A 17,864-nucleotide genomic window follows, 5' to 3' on the forward strand; every position below is an offset into this window, starting at 1 on the left:
AGGGTATAGAATAGGATATGAAGGATAGGATGGGATAAGAAAAGAAAGGAAAGGATAGGGTTTAGGATAGTATAGGAAACGATATCGTAGAACAGTAAAACATTTTTATTGTCCCTGAGGGGGAACATTTTCTAGGACTCACAGTAGGCCTACTGCTGTAAACAAACAAATACAGAAGCACAGGTGTCCAGGTTGCTACCAGGCAGAAGAGGGTACATCGTACAACATGAACATTTGGCTAATTTACTGTGGAAGGGTGTTTTTACGGAATAACATTCATTGCTAAATGAGTCCCAAACATGTGGCAGGGACATCATGCTCTCCCTGTAGAGATATGGACAATCATGCCTTGGGACAAAAGACAAACATGATTTCTCTGTGACGCCTGTCACCTCTGCGTGAACCCCCTTCCATCATTAGGGAGTTGTGGTTTGACCTTGTTAACATGACATCCTCCCCAGTCCCCACACGGCCCTGCCACCTTGTCTCTCTGGTACCTCATCCCAAATGGCACCGGAACAGCCATTTGGGGTCGCATACTCTGATTCCACACAACCTCAAAGTTCTTCCACAGTTTACAATGAGACCACAAGACCTTTAAGACGGGTGCCTACTCATCTTCTTCTTTTGTCTCCGAAACTGGAAGGTATTCCCCTTTCTGTGTTTTTTCTCCCTCTCTCCCTCGTTCCTTTTTTCCTCTCTGTCTTCCTCCCTGTCCCTCTTATCTAAGAATGCTAATATGTATTGATGTGAATATTTGTTAATCCAGCGAGCGACTGCATGCATTGCTGAATGCTTACACCAGTCTGGCTTGTAGTGACATTACAAACACAGCTCATTGTCGCTACCCAGAGGCTAGAAGAGGCAGAGTACAGCATTGAAGAATAGGATGCTAAATCAATTATTTCCAAAGTTGTTTGCAGTGTGATACACCTAAAATCTATTTAAAAAAAAACATTTTTATGACTCTCCAAATGAACAGAATTATTTTTCTCTTTTCTTGTCACTTAAAGCCACAAATCCACAGGATTTCCTGCTGATCAATTACGATAGCTTATATGTAACTGGTGTGAAATGGCTAGCTAGTTACCGGTGCGCGCTAGTAGCGTTTCAATTGGTGACGTCACTCACTCTGACACCTTGAAGTAGTTGTTTCCCTTGCTCTGCAAGTGCCTTTGCTTTTGTGGAGCCATAGGTAACAATGCTTCATGGGAGGCAGATGTCGATGTGTTCCTGGTTCAAACCCAGGATGGAAGCAACACTGTTACATGTAAATGGATTTTACCCCATTTTTCTCCCCAATTTCATGATACCAATTGGTAGTTACGATCTTGTCTCATCGCTGCAACTCCCCAACGGGCTCAGGAGAGGTGAAGGTTGAGACATGCATCCTCCAAATCATGACCCGCCAATCCGTACTGCTTCTTAACACACTGCTCGCTTAACCCGGAAGCCAGCCGCACCAATGTGTCGGAGGAAACATCGTTCGACTTATGCCCGAAGTCAGCTTGAAGGTGCCTGGCACGCCACAAGGAGTTGCTAGAGGGTGATGAGCCAAGGAAAGCCTCCTGGTCAAATCCTCCCCTAATCCCAGATGGTGCTGGGCCAATTGTGCGCCGCCCTATGGGGCTACACAGCCGGCTGTGTAGTGGCGCCTTAGCACTGCAATGCAGTGCCTTAGACTGCTGCTCCTCTCGGGAGGCCCACATAGATGGATTTTTTAAGAATAAACATTGTACATGTCTCATTAAATCAGGACAAGTTAGGCCTATCTCAGTCAGTCAAGAGTAGCCAAGTAGTTCAGTTCTCTCTATTGGCCTTTGCAGGATTTTTTCTCACATTCTTGAACACTGTAAACGTCTATAATCGACATTTTCAGACAACATGACACAGATGACAGGTCACACAACAGATAGAGCCATTTACACCACACGCTATAGATCTGACATCACAATATGAAGGTCCACCATGCCCAAACAATCTTATTCATTTGGATCTAAAAGGGGAAATGTATCCTAGATCAGCACTCATACTCTAAGAAGCTTTGTGAATACAGGCCCAGATATGATGGGACAGCCAGTCAGAGGGTACTTGGTTCTCAGTAGAAAGAAAAAGCAACACACTGCTACCATCTTCTGGAAGCTGTGAAGCACTACAGGCTTGGGCACCTGCTGGTTAGAGGAAGGCCCTGTTTGAATACATCCTTCCTTCCATCCTTTTGCCTTTCCTTGAAGTAATCACTGATCTAACATCAATGGCTTATCACCAATCTAACATCAAGATTTCCACTACATTAATTCCACCAATTCACATAAGCTCAGGGGAGGAAGGAAGGAAGGATGCATGTTATGAGTATTTGAACAAGGCCCATACCTGAATAGGAAAGGATCCCAATCTTCCTATTGGTTGCTCTAGCACCAATATCACCAAACTTATGGGTTAGTATATGCTGACAGACCATGCTGATAGACCATGCTGCATTTTGATATCTTCCCAAATGGTACCCTATTCCCTATAGTTCACTACTTTTGACTAGAGCCTGGCATAGGGTCTGCCGCGGTGCAGCCTTGCTCAAGGGCTCAATGGCATTGGTTTGTACCTGGGATCAGATACCACAACCTGGCCTCAAGGCAATTCGTAGGATTTGGGATGTACATTCGTATCCCTTCATTTAGTATAATATGTTACCTTACGTTATGAATGGAATAGTGGTGGTAAAATATTATACAAATACTTCTTACCCAATCCATTATACAATATCATACTTTCGTTTTTGTCTTAAGTAAAGATGCAGTCCGGGATTTTAAGCACTTACAAATTCTTGCATGAATTGGAATTAGTAACATATCATAAGAATTGCAAAAAAAAATGTGCAGGAGGTAACATACGAAATGGATAACGTGGTACACAATTGTGCACAATTTTCAATGAACCGTTTTGACTCGTGAGCACTACTTTCAAAACTACTGGCTGAAATTATACAAAATCACTGGAGCATCACTTTAAGTAACCAGACCATTAATCCATTCGTAATTTAACATAACATATCATACTAAATTGAGGGATACAAATTTACGCAACATATCCTATGTCTGTTTAATGTGGTCAGGCTGGACATCAGCACCCCTACTGCTATCAGTTCAATTCCCTTTTTTTTTTGTTTTAATCGCCCGGCCCTTGGCTAGAACCAGCAACCGTTGCCACCCTCCTTATGACATACAGACATATTCCCATCCTGTGTCTTTGGTAGATTTGAGGGAGGGCACTTGAGTGATCACAGCTCATTACAAGACACTAATCAGTAACCTAAGGTATAAACAACTGTAGAGTTACCAAATTATGGTAACTTTCCCAAAACCCTGGTTGGAGGAATTGTGCAACTCTTTGACTGAGAGAGGGTTACCTGTTAGATCCTATCCTTCTCTGGGACAGCTGAACATGCCCCACTGCACCCCCCTAAATCACAACAATAAATACTGAATATTTAGCCTACTCAGCCAGTGCATGAGTGCACAAATTAAAATATCAACATTGCTCTTACATAGGCCGCTTGACTCTTATAATCATGTGCTTACACATTGCTCCATAGTCTACTCACAACTGTGATATGTTTTCTTTATATGATTTAGATGTGCAAACATTCGAACCCTCACTTCTCAATTATACACTGTAAAACTATTGTTTAATATCAAACTATAGGCTACACATAAGGCTTAGTTCTGATTTGATCTGCAGCTACACAGTTGTAACTAGCCTAGTTGAAGTCTACAATGCTGTCTGTCCAATTGACTAAACCTTTTTGGAATAATATATTCACATGAATCTTCATATCATAAGAAAATTAGCCAGGCTACCGATTTCATTCGATTTTGACGTATATTGGTCTTTCTGTAGCCTACAAGAATCCCAATGTGTGCACCAGCTCTGGTGTACTGTCTTTGAATGGGAGAAGACTAAAAATTGATGGGTGAATTGGAAAGCGTGGCGGGGTGAGTTGTTTGTTCATCTATCTAAATACGGATTTAGGCTATAGCTAACCACTACTGTGTATAAGAAATATTGAAAATGCGTCAGTGATTTAAACACAGACTTTCCATCTTCCGTTTTGGGTAGGTTTATTTTACGCTCAACTTTACGCTCGTAGGTGCGTTTTCGGTCGGTGGATGTGTCAGTCAGCGTCTCTGACGCGAAAAGTGGCGCATCGCAGCCATCAGGACTATCGGGTTATGAACAATTCGGTGTTTTTCATGCAAGATACCCTCTGTTGTCCCGCGGATTAATGCAATCGTCGTCGGTTGCATGCTGGAAAGCGATGGGGAATTGATAGATAAAACAGTTGCCTATTATTATGATAAACGGAGACGCTCCTCCCAACGCCGTATATTTGTTTTATATGCAGAAATGAGACAGGGGGCGGAATGTCGCCGCAGAAACATTGGGTTTTGGCCAAACATCACACTGTTTCAGTCCATTATTGACGTTAAGTCGTGGGTTTGCGTTGCTTTTGGTGCAAAATTACCGAATTGAGCGAATTTTGCCAGAGAAATGCAGCTTGCTTGAAGACACCCCAGATATCGGTTGGCTGCTGCCATGACAGGCAGAGGTCTCCTCTCGACCACGGCTTCGCCGGTTGGAGAATAAACAGGTTGATTAGGACGTGGTCGCAGCTGCTGAACTGCCGATGTCGGATGTTATTATTAGTGAAGCCTGATCCTGTAAATATAAACGCAAACATACAGTAATTCGGGAAAAACTCAGGGAAAATGTCTTCTCGTTCTGCATTACCGTCTGGAAACGACAGGGGCACGGACCATGTAAGTGCAATAATTATTCCCATAATTTGAGTGTCTATGCAGAAATTATACATCCTATGTAGAGTATAGAAATATGGTTCATAACTTGGGGCTTTGCATTCACCATATTTATTTGTAATGCATAGGCCTAATTATTATATGGTGTGCATTTGGTTGTTAAAAAAAGAAGCCTGGGTATGAGAGTGGGTGGAAATTTAGCATAGCAGATTATCTCAAAATGGGTCGTATCATTGAACGTCTAAACAGCAAAAGAGCTGATGGCTGTAGGCAAATCCATCCACATACGGTAACACTCCGTGGATATGCGCAGAAGCTCATACTAAGAACCGTCACCTCATATTATAGCTGGATAGATAGTGATGTCACTTATTGCCCGTGTATTCCCCTTGTGTGGTGAAACCTCGTTATGACTGGCATACTGTCGCACCTACAACCATTCGGAATAATAAAAACGAGAAAAAGTCTTTAAGATAACTGTTTTCGATTATTGCATACAATGTTGTGCAAAATTCTATCCATTGCTGGGTATAGCGGCGGAGCGCCATCTGCTAGGCTACAGCTTCAACTGTAGCAGTAGGGCCTGCACAAGCAACAATGTGTGTGTGTGTGTGTGTGCAGTATTTTTGTATCTCCATCTATCTATGAAGGCCTATCTAATATGCATAGCCTAATATGCACTTTGGGGGTTCCTCTTTAGATGTGATTCCATAAATAGTGATTTCTCTGCTGAAATGATGTGTGTTTATCGAGGACCTGTCTGATGAAGCAATCTGTTATTATTCCCAGGCCCAAATCTTTGTGTGGAGACCATGATCGCATTACAAATGGCACCCTATTCACCATATAGTGCACTACATTTGACCAGAGCCCAATGGGCTTCTTCACTGTATATACTGAACAAAAATATAAATGCAGTATGCAACAATTTCAATGATTTTACGGAGTTACAGTTCACATAAAGAAATAAGTCAGTTGAAATACATAAATTAGGCCCTAATCTATGGATTTCACATGACTGAGCAGGGGCGCAGCCATGGGTGGGCCTGGCTCCAAGTGGGTGGGCCTATGCCTTTCCAGGCCCACCCATGGCTGCGCCCCTGCTGAGAATTAGTTTTTCCCCCACAAAAGGGCTTTATTACAGACAGAAATACTCCTCAGTTTCATCAGTTGTATGGTTGGCTGGTCTCAGACAATCCCTCAGCTGAAGAAGCCGGATGTGGAGGTCCTGGGCTGGCGTGGTTCCACGTGGTCTGGGTTGTGAGGCCGGTTGGATGTACTGTCAAATTCTCTAAAATTATGCTGGAGGTGGCTTATGGTAGAGAAATTAACATTACATTCTCTGGCAACATCTCTGGTGGACATTCCTGCAGTCAGCATGCCAATTGCACACTCCCTCAAAATTTGAGACATCTGTGGCATTGTGTTTTGTTACAAAACTGCACATTTTAGAGTGACCTTTTATTGTCCCCAGCACAAGGTGCACCTGAGGAATGATCATGCTGTTTAACCAGCAGCTTGATATGCCACACCTGCCAGGTGGATGGATTATCTTGGCAAAGGAGAAATGCTCATTAAAAGGATGTAAAAAAAAATGTGTGTACAACATTTGAGCGAGAGAAGCTTTTTGTGCAAATGGAAAACTTCTGAGATCTTTTATTACAGCTCATGAAACATGGGACCAACACTTTACATGTTGCATTTATATTTTTGTTCAGTATAGTTAACTACTTTTGACCAGATTTTCCCTATTCAAAGGTAGTGCACTATAAAGGGAATATTGTGCCAGTTGGGGCACACTCCATATCCCCTCTTCCTCTACTCTCACCAATCACCACCCCTCTGATGTTCCTTCATCTCAGTCCAGCTGGGAATGGTGAGGCAGGGGAATTATACAACCCCCCAACCCCCAAAACATTGTAGAATAATAGTAAAGACATCAAACACATACAGTGCATTCTGAAAGTATTCAGACCCCTTGACTTTTTCCACATTTTGTTACGTTAGAGCTGTATTCTAAAATGGATTAAATAAAACACATCTTTAGCAATTTACATACAATACCCCATAATGACAAAGTGAATACAGGTCTTTTGAAATTTTTGAAAATGTATTTAAAAAAAAACTGAAATACCTTAACTTAAGTATTCAGACCCTTTGCTATGAGACTTGAAATTGAGCTCAGGTGCATCCTGTTTCCATTGATCATCCTTGAGATGTTTCTACAACTTGATTGGAGTTGTCCTGTGGTAAATTAAATTGATTGGACATGATTTGGAAAGGCACGCACCTGTCTAAATAAGGTCCCACAGTTGACAGTGCATGTCAGAGCAAAAACCAAACCATGAGGTTGAAGGAATTGTCCGTAGAGCACGGAGACAGGATTGTGTCGAGGCACAGATCTGGGGAAGACTACCAAAACATTTGTGCAGCAAGAACACAGTGGCCTCCATCATTCTTAAATGGAAGAAGTTTGGAAACACCAAGACTCTATCTAGAGCTGGTCATACGGCCAAGCTGAGCAATCGGGGGAGAAGAGCCTTGGTCAGGGAGGTGACCAAGAACCCAATGGTCACTCAGATAGAGCTCTAGAGTTCCTCTGTGGAGATGGGAGAACCTTCCAGAAGGACAACCATCTCTGCAGCACTCCACCAATCAGGCCTTCATGCTAGAGTGGCGAGAAGAAAGCCACTCCTCAGTAATAGGTACATGATGGCCCACTTGGAGTTTGCCAAAAGGCACCTAAAGACTCTCAGACCATGAGAAACAAGATTCTCTGGTCTGATGAAACCAATATTGAACTCTTTGGCCTGAATGCCAAGAGTCACGTCTGGAGGAAACCTTGCACCATCCCTACGTTGAAGCATGGGGGTGGCAGAATCATGCTGTGGGGATGTTTTTCTGCGGCAGGGATTAGGAACTGGTCAGGACCGAGGAAAAGATGAACAGAAGGAAGTACAGAGAGATCCTTGATGAAAACCTGCTCCAGAGCTCACAGTACCTCAGACTGGGGGCGAAGGTTCACCTTCCAACAGGACAACAACCCCAAGCACACAGCCAAGACAATGCAGGTGTGGCTTCGGGACAAGCCTCTGAATGTTCTTGATTGGCCCAGCCAGAGCCCGACATAAACCTGATTGAACATCTCTGGAGAGACCTGAAATTAGCAACACTCCCCATCCAACCTGACAGAGCTTTAGAGGATCTGCAGAGAAGAATTGGAGAAACTCCCCAAGTACAGGTGTGCCAAGCTTGTTGCATCATCCCCAAGAAGACTCAAGGCCGTCATCGCTGCCACAGGTGCTTCAACAAAGTACTGAGTAAAGGGTCTGAATACTTATGTAAATGTCATATTTCAGATTTTTTTTGTTTATAAATTTGCTAAAATGTCCAAAAACCTGTTTTTGCTTTGTCATTATAAGGCTGTAACCTAACAAAATGTGGAAAAAGTCAAGGAGTCTGAATACTTTCCGAAGGCACTGTACATCAGTCCGAAATCTCCAAGAAGATTAACTCTATCATCCTGTGTGCATCCAGTACATAGTTTTCTCCTCATTTTATCTTTCCTTGATTCCTTGCTTTCTCTCTCCTCACTTCCTCAAACCGCGTTGGAGGAGATGATCCGAGGTCCCTCCCCTCTGCTCTTCTTCCAATGTGTTTGGAGAAGGAGGCGAGGAGAGAGGGCACTGTTTTACATTCCGGGGGTTGGTGAATAAGGGGTTGGGAAAGGATGGTGGGGAAGGCAGAGAGAAGGAGGACATGCTAAGGGGATGGAAGTTACGCCTCAGGCCTCGAGACCGGCCAGGGACCACTGTGCCTGCATCTACTTTCTTTCTCTCTCTCTCTCTCTCTCTCGTTCTGTCTCTCTCTGTCTCTGTGTTGCTCTCTCTCTCCCTTCCTGCCTCTCTCTGTTTCTCTCACTCTCTTCATTTTTCTCTGTCCTTTCTCTGGTATCTCATTCCCTCTGTTTTGGGCCCGGCTTCTGTTTGGTCACATGACAAGGAGCTGCATCCGACTAAAACACTTATCTATGTTCCTGTAAAAAACACATCGTTTTTTTTTTATCTTAGGCTTTGCTGCCTACCCAACTGAAAATTAGCCATAACTCAAGCTTTGGACTGAATCTTCACAGCACCTAGGTCGAAAGCTATTGGGTTCTGGAATGGAGCACCTACCAGCATGCGATGCATACCAGACCTGGGTTCAAATTCTATTTTGAAATTATTTTAAATACTTTAGCTGTGCTTGATTGAGCTTACCTCTTGCAATGGAACCAACACAGTCTAAAGCAAACGCTCAAACCCTGGTTTTATGAAAACTAGCTCAGTACATTTTTTACATTTTAGTCATTTAGCAGACGCTCTTATCCAGAGTGACTTACAGTAGTGAATACATACATTTCATTTCATGCATTTTTTTACATAAAAAAAATAATAATTTCTTCTTTCTTTGTACTGGGCTCATGCGACTAACCACCTCATACAGTTAGTTGTACCTTTGTCCCAGTTATCAGAGAGATCAGACAAGATATTCTATGAATAGTAGTATTTGTGATGACATATTCATATGTTCACCTGGAAATGAATGATCTCATGTATTTCTATACACCAAGCTATACTAGGGCCATGATCAATAGCCAAACAGTGTGGAACATTCCACAACATTATGCCCTGTTGAACGCAATCCAGGCATGATGATGTTCAAATCAACGATAATATAAAACATTTGAATATAATTTCAGTGAAGAACTATGGCATACCAGCAGTCCTGGGTGTTGCTTTCAGGGCCTTAACCCCCTGCCTATGAGCAAATGATCTAGGGAAAACACTGATGTGACATTATCTTAGTTAGATCAGTTTACTCTCAGTAATATCCTGCCATATTAGAGAGCCAAAGCCACCATGCTATAATGGCAGACCAGTTCAGTAGTGTACAGTGGTACCTTAAACACCACCATTCCGAGCTGAGCCAAGCCAAACTGTACTGGCCTGGTTACACATCCACCATAGTTAGTTGCTGAAACCGTGCTGGAAGGGGCCATATGAAAATAAAATTCCTTTAATCCGAGCCAGCTCAGTAGTGTGGTTCAGGTCAGCAATTGGTACAGTAGTGTAAAAGAGCAATTGGCCTCTGAGTTGGTCTTGTATCATTTCACCCCACTAGGCTGAGCCGAGCTGTACTGGGATGCCTTGTTATGCATCTACCATAGTTGGTGGAACCGTACTGGAGAAGGCAACGTGAAAAGAAAATATCAGAGCCTGCTAAGTATGGTTCGGGTCGGAACGCTATTTTGAAAAGGATCTTGGAGTTCCCAGGCTTTGTATGATAGTGGTAATGGGTGCGCTGGTGGTGACACCCTCTCCCCTCTCTCCTCTCCCCCCCAGCATGTGTCACTAGCCGCCAGTCGCTCAGACAAGGGCACCAGCCTGTCCAGCCGCTCACTGGGCGCCCGCTGCAGGAACTCCATCGCCTCCTGCTCTGACGAGACTCCGCACATCGGCAACTACCGCCTGCTTAAGACCATCGGCAAGGGCAACTTTGCCAAGGTCAAGCTGGCCCGCCATATCCTGACGGGCAAAGAGGTGAGGTTGGGGCATGGGGAGGGTGGTGGTGGTGGTGGTGGTGGTGGGTTGTTGGGTAAGGGATATGATGCAGAGGAAGAAGGGTAGTCGTCTTAGAAAGCAGAAATATAATGGAATAGTGTCCATTTCTATGGTGGTGGGTTACAGTTAGAGCATGGATGTATGCATGGGGCCCAATCCCAAATTGACCCCTAGACCCAGCATAGCTGGAAGCTTCACCATATTGGTTATACCAAGCACATTCTCTCAGATCTCCACAAGTGCATAGGGTGTAAAGTCTAGGGGTTGATTTGGGATGGGGCTGTTTTAGTGATTGGGTGGGGGGGCTTGGGATATAGGGTAGAGAGATGAGACTTGGGCAGGGATAGGGGTAGAGTGAGTGGTGGGGGTAGGAAGTGGATGGAGGGGGATCTGTAGTTGTTGTTCATCTTTATTCAGATGGATCCCCATTAGCTTTGGCCTAAGCGACCCCTTGTCTTCCTGGGATCAATGATAAGAGTATAGATGGGTGCAATGCTAAAATGGAGGGTTGGGAGGAATAGGGATAGGCTTGACTGGAATGGGGAACTAAAGAAGTGGGACATTGGTTCTGGGGCGTCTGGCCATGGATAGGAAAATAATGAATGTGAATAGGGATATTCATTGTCATACTTGAAGCTTGTTGGAGAAAGCTATGTTTTACTATTGGGTTGTTTCCATCTTCTCATTGTGTTTTTTTTGTAAAATGTTGTAAAAGGTTCTCCTCATGTCTCCTCCAGGTTGCAATAAAAATAATTGACAAAACTCAGTTGAATCCAACCAGCCTACAAAAGGTGAGTCTTGGCAATTTACCTTTTTTTAATCAGTGTTTTATCTGTCACAGTGGACATGACCTTAATAAACGCTTATCGAACACTTAATAAATGCATAATAAACTCCCTCCTTACCCCAACACACTATCACAGCTTAATGTGAAATGGACACAAATGACTTATTCAAAAATTCGTGACAGGCACACAAAAAAGTCCACCTTTTAGTGTGTATCACATGATTTTCATCACAACGCATTTTGTGTGTATTATATGATTTTCTTTCTTCATAACGCATTCATGTACATTACACAAATTCAAAATTTGTATGTAAGCTAGGCTAGCTAGGTGGCTAACGTTAGCTTGGCAAGGGGTTAGAGGTTAAGGGTTTAGGTTTAGGAGTTAGGTTATTAAAGGATTTTAAGGTTATGGTTAGGGGAAGGGTTAGTTGCAAAGTAGCTAATTTGTTCAAATTCTAAAGTTATCCAGATTCGAACTCACAACCTTTTGGGTTGCTAAATGTTCACGTTATATGCCCACCCATCCTTCCCGACCAACCTCCCTCCTATTGTTTCTGTCTTAAGTAACCTACTGTCTTTATCTGTGATTGAAATGCATTGTGTACTGCACACAAAAAAATATACTTTTTCTAATAAGCAAATTGTGTCTATTTCACAATCTGTTATACTGAGTTGCCTTACCCGGCTACTCTGGTGTCCTGTTTCGAGAGAGAAGTTGTCCCAGATTAGCCATCAGAAAGATAAACGCAACTTTAAAGTGAACTTGAGGCTTATATTTTAATTATCAAACACTGTATATAATCAGATTTGCATCTAAAAATGATGACTATGCCTGTACCAAACCCGTTTGCTCTTGTGGCATTGTAACCACCACATGAACAACCATGACCATAAAGTTCATCCAACAGCATAGGCTACCAAACTTGGGTGGTTCTAAAATTACTAGATCGGCTAAGATCAAGAAAACTGTGGAGGGGTCATCCATTTCTGTGTTATAATTAATACAAGGATTTGAAAGTAGATATTGCCTATATTTTGGTATATGGATATTGGAACAGAGCCTTGGACCAAAAAAAAGGGGGTAGGTGGTAACTCGGCGAGGCATTAGTTGCGGTCAGCACACCTAAGAATTCTCTATGCCGGAAAAACCCTGGACTCATCACATGCAAGTCTACCTCAACTACCTCACTTACAATGCTGAATTTTAACTTACGTTAGTTCACGATGAGGCAGCATCTAACACGCAACACAAACGTGCACTACTCAGAGTAAAGAGAAAAACAGAAAATGCATTGACATAAAGACATATAAATATATATATATACAGTGCATTCGGAACGTTTTCTGACCCCTTGACTTTTTCCACATTTTGTTAGCTAACAGCCTTATTCTAAAATTGATTAAATCGTTTTTTCCCCTCATCAATCTTCACACAATACCCCATAATGACAAAGCAAAAACAGGTTTGTAGAAATGTTTGCACATTTTATATAATTTTTTTTACAGAAATAGTACATTCTCACAAGTATTCAGACCCTTTACTCAGTACTTTGTTGAAGCACCTTTGGCAGCGATTACTGTATCGAGTCTTCTTGGGTATGACGCTACAAGCTTGACACACCTGTATTTGGGGAGTTTCTCCCATTTTTCTCTGCAGATCCTCTAAAGCTCTGTCAGGTTGGATGGGGAGTGTTGTGGGCGGCACAGCTAATTTCAGGTCTCTCCAGAGATGTTCAATCAGGTTCAAGTCTGGGCTCTGGCTACGCCACTCTAGGACATTCAGAACCTTTTACTAAGGAGTGGCTTCCCTCTGGCCACTCTACCATAAAGGCCTGATTGGTGGAGTGCTGCAGAGATGGTTGTCCTTCTAGAAGGTTCTCCCATCTCAACAGAACTCTTGCCACAGAGGAACTCTTGAACCATCAGGTTCTCGCTCACCTGCTCGGTTTGGCTGGGTGGCCAGCTCTAGGAAGAGTCTTGGTTGTTCCAAACATCTTCCATTTAAGAATAATGGAGGCCACTGTGTTCTTTGGGACCTTCAATGCTGCAGACTATTTTTGCTACCCTTCCCCAAATCGGTGCCTCGACACAATCCTGTCTTGAAGCTCTACGGACAATTCCTTCGACCTCATGGGTTGCTTTTTGACCTGACATGCATTGTCAACTGTGGGACCTTATATAGACAGGTGTAGGTTCATGCTCTACAACATTCGCAGAGTACGACCCTGCCTTACACAAGAAGCGGTGCAGGTCCTAATCCAGGCACTTGTCATCTCCCGTCTGGATTACTGCAACTCGCTGTTGGCTGGGCTCCCTGCCTGTGCCATTAAACCCCTACAACTCATCCAGAACGCCGCAGCCCATCTGGTGTTCAACCTTCCCAAGTTCTCTCACGTCACCCCGCTCCTCCGCACACTCCACTGGCTTCCAGTTGAAGCTCGCATCTGCTACAAGACCATGGTGCTTGCCTACGGAGCTGTGAGGGGAACGGCACCTCCGTACCTTCAGGCTCTGATCAGGCCCTACACCCAAACAAGGGCACTGCGTTCATCCACCTCTGGCCTGCTGGCCCCCCTAACTCTGCGGAAGCACAGTTCCCACTCAGCCCAGTCAAAACTGTTCGCTGCTCTGGCACCCCAATGGTGGAACAAGCTCCCTCACGACGCCAGGACAGCGGAGTCAATCACCACCTTCCGTAGACACTTGAAACCCCATCTCTTTAAGGAATACCTGGGATAGGATATAGTAAGTAATCCTTCTAACCCCCCCCCCCAAAAAAAAGATATAGATGTACTATTGTAAAGTGGTTGTTCCACTGGATATCATAAGGTGTATGCACCAATTTGTAAGTCATTCTGGATAACAGCGTCTGCTAAATGACGTAAATGTAAATGTGTGTGCCTTTCCAAATCATGTCCAATCAATTGAATTTACTACATGTGGACTCCAGTCAAGTTGTAGAAACATCTCAAGGATGATCAATGGAAACAAGATGCACCTGAGATACATTTCAAGTCTCATAGCAAAGGGTCTGAATACTTATGTAAATAAGATATTTAAGTTAAAAAAAAAATTGAAATTAGCAAACATTTCTAAAAAACTGTTTTCACTTTGCCGTTATGTGGTATTGTGTGTAGACTGATGAGGATTTTTATTTATTTAATCAATTTCAAAATAAGGCTGTAACGTAACAACATTTGGAAAAGTAAAGGGGTCTGAATACTTTTTCTGCACATGGTAACATTGACTCATAACCCCCGTCATGCATTAGTCAGAGGTCCGGGCTGCTCTGTAGATGGGCTCAGAGCATGTATATGCTCTCTCTCTCTCTTTCTCTCTCTCTCCCCCTTCCCCTCTCTCTACCCTCCTGGCTCTGTGGCGGCACACATGAACTCTGCCGCCGGGGGGCATGAAGTGAACAGACCGGAAAGGGCCAATCAAGGATGAAATAATTGTTCATAATGGTGCTGTGTGTATGTACAGTATGTGGGGAAGATGGTGTTGGACTGGGAGAACGTCTGTTACGTTCAGCTTCACATCATGATTTTGGTTGACTATGGGACCATCTCATATGTGGGTTAATGACATAGACATGAGTCAGGTACAGGATCTGAGTTTCTATGAGCTCCTAGTGTCATAGTGGGTTTGATTCCTGCTGGGGCCACCCATACTGAAATGTCTGCACGCATGACTGTAAGTCACTTTGGATAAAAATATTTTTCAAAATGGCATACAGTCCTCACCATACTGTATGTATTTAGGCAGTGAAGCAATTTTTTATTATTTTGTCTCTATACTCCAGCATTTTGGATTTGAGATGAAAATATAATTTTGTATTTTCTACTTTTATCCAATGTACAAAACACCATTCAAAATTCATGAGACCGAATCGAGCCAGTCGGTCACAATTTACAGTATGTTGCAGTAAAAAGTTTCAGAGTATGTTAATGTTGATTATACCTAAAATTACTGTATTACATACAGTTTTCCATTATAGAGTATTATAGTTGAATATTTGGCCCCATGTTTTTGTGTACTTTACTACTTTGTAGTATTTACTGTAGTATTCTGTAGTACACTGTAGTATTTACAGTTAGCTATAGTATAAATGTGGTAAAGTAAATATGTAGTGTATACTATAGTAATTTAGTGTTTTTGCTGATTGTAGTATACTGTAGTATTTACTGTAATTTTTTCAGATTGTAGTATTTACACTAGTGTTTTTATGGATTTACTGTAGTAGTTATATGGAAGCCCTGAAGCCCTGAAGCCCAAGGCAAAAAAGATAATTAGACTCTTGGAATTATCTTGTCCGAAATAACTTAGTATCTCGTTCAAATGACTTAGTATCTCGTTTGATAGACTAAGTTTAATAAAATCATAATCAAAAATTTGTTCAAACAAGATGCTAAGTCATTCAAATGAGACACTAAGTCGTTTCGAACGACTTAATTGTTATATTGTCTAATTAGGCCTAATTTGTTATACAGCGCCAGTTGTGCTTGTCAGATCGTTGCTGCAGCCGTTCATTCACGGATTCCATCCATTGATATGATTATTCATCGACAGTTCTTTAATAGGGCTGCTTTTGAATGCCAAAGTATGTAGATCTCACGGTTTAACCAATTTGACTTCAGATTCTGATGTTTCTCCAAACATCAAATTTGAGGGTGGTTTCATGACCTGCACTTTTTGTACATAGTCCTCCCATTTTAGGGGACCAAAAGTATTGGGACAAATTCACTTATATGTATTAAAGTAGTAAAAAGTTAAGTATTTCTTCACATATTCATAGAATGCAATGACTACATGAAGCTTGTGACTACAAATTTTGGATGCATTTGCTGTTTTTTGGTTGTGTTTCAGTTTATTTTGTGCCCAATAGAAATGAATTGTAAATAGTGTATTGTGTAATTTTGGAGTCCCTTTTATTGTAAATAAGATTACAATATGTTTCTTAACACTTCGACAAGTAATGTGGATGCTACCATGATTACGGATAATCCTGAATGAATCATGAATAATGATGAGTGAGAAAGTTGGAGACGTACAAATATCATACCCCCAAGACATGCTAACCTCTCACCATTACAATAACAGGGGAGGTTAGCATTTTTGGGGGGTATGATATTTGTATGTATCATTTCAAATCCAAAATGCTGGATTACAGAGCCAAAACAACGTAATTATGCAGTCAACTCATCCCCCTTCCATCTGGTCAGCCAGTCATCGGTCCATCCAGTCGGCCAGTCATCCTTCCATCTAGTCATCCAGCCACCCAGTCACAACCAGTCAACCCATCATCCTTCCTTTCAGTCAATTATCAAGTCCACAGCATCTGCCAAACAGTATCACGTCTCTCGAGACTGGCAAGGGACCACTGTGCATCTATCTATCTGTCTATCTGTCTATCTATCTGTCTGTCTATCTGTCTATATATCTGTCTGTCTGTCTGTCTGTCTGTCTGTCTGTCTGTCTGTCTGTCTGTCTGTCTGTCTGTCTGTCTGTCTGTCTGTCTGTCTGTCTGTCTGTCTGTCTGTCTGTCTGTCTGTCTGTCTGTCTGTCTGTCTGTCTGTCTGTCTGTCTGTCTGTCTGTCTGTCTGTCTGTCTGTCTGTCTGTCTGTCTGTCTGTCTGTCTGTCTGTCTGTCTGTCTGTCTGTCTGTCTGTCTGTCTGTCTGTCTGTCTGTGTCTGTTTGTCTGTCTGTGGTTGTTCTGTCTCTCACTGTTCAAATAAACCTACCATTAAAATTATAGACTGATCATTTCTTTGTCAGTGGGCAAACGTACAAAATCAGCAGGGGATCTCAGAAAAAAACGAGGTTGAATCTACCCAATTCTGATGAACAGTTGTTTTGAGCACAGCATAAATCATGCTGGATTGACAGTATGGCCAATGTTTATTATTTTAAGCTTGGAAAAGAGACTCTTAAACCCAAACTTGGGACCACACACCCACTCCACTGAATAGCAGGCTAGTGATTGCTTTGCAATGCTTGCAGTTAGCCACTGATTCCTTCCAAACCACTCATTGTTGACTTTGCGATTTCCAACTTGTTGTGTAATGTTCATGTCCAATGGTCGTTGAGCACCGATAAGCTTCATTATTTATCTTCATATGACAATGATTAAAAAGGATTTGCCAGTAGATTGTCGACTTGATTCATGATGATGACTGCTAGCTAAGATTTTGAAAGTATGATGTTCACATGATCAGTCCAATCAAAGCTACTGTAGATATAACTTGATTTCACGTCATTTTATGTGTGGCCAATGACCTTGAGCGTTCTTGGATGGGCACATCTAATGTAACTCCATGGCAACACCAAGGGGCTTGAATTTTCGAGCTCTACCCTTAGATTGTCGCGGTGACGTAGTGTCCCAATGAGTGACAGAACACTGAGCCAATCACGGCTCAACTAGAGAACATTACCAATCCCTACACTGTATTTTCCGCTGGCTGCCCCACCACCACAGAAAGCACTGAACTAGGCTGAAACACCTGCATTTTGGAGCTGCCTTACACAAGAAAGCAAAAAAGAGACCATGTTTGTATGCGGCTATATTAACTCAATTATTATTATATTTTTTTGTATTGTTTGCAAACTGTTATGTGACACGTATTAACTAAAAATGTGGGGCTTAGCCCCCCCTTGCCCTGAATG

At 42.5% G+C, this 17,864-nt stretch overlaps 1 protein-coding gene across 5 annotated transcripts in view; it reads left to right on the forward strand.

Annotated features, from left to right (window-relative positions):
- The first annotated feature begins 4,201 nt into the window (after positions 1 to 4,201).
- LOC115148647 (MAP/microtubule affinity-regulating kinase 4-like) overlaps positions 4,202 to 17,864 on the forward strand; it is a 41,259-nt gene continuing 27,596 nt past the window's right edge. For all 5 annotated transcript variants that reach the window (XM_029690723.1, XM_029690724.1, XM_029690725.1 and 2 more), the window contains exons 1-3: positions 4,202 to 4,814; positions 10,196 to 10,393; positions 11,152 to 11,205. In XM_029690723.1, the coding sequence (XP_029546583.1) occupies positions 4,764 to 4,814; positions 10,196 to 10,393; positions 11,152 to 11,205 (303 nt within the window). In that variant the 5' untranslated portion in view covers positions 4,202 to 4,763. The remainder of the gene's footprint in view (positions 4,815 to 10,195; positions 10,394 to 11,151; positions 11,206 to 17,864) is intronic.

Source organism: Salmo trutta, chromosome 15 (genome assembly GCF_901001165.1).
Source record: "Salmo trutta chromosome 15, fSalTru1.1, whole genome shotgun sequence".
Classification (NCBI taxonomy): domain Eukaryota; kingdom Metazoa; phylum Chordata; class Actinopteri; order Salmoniformes; family Salmonidae; genus Salmo; species Salmo trutta.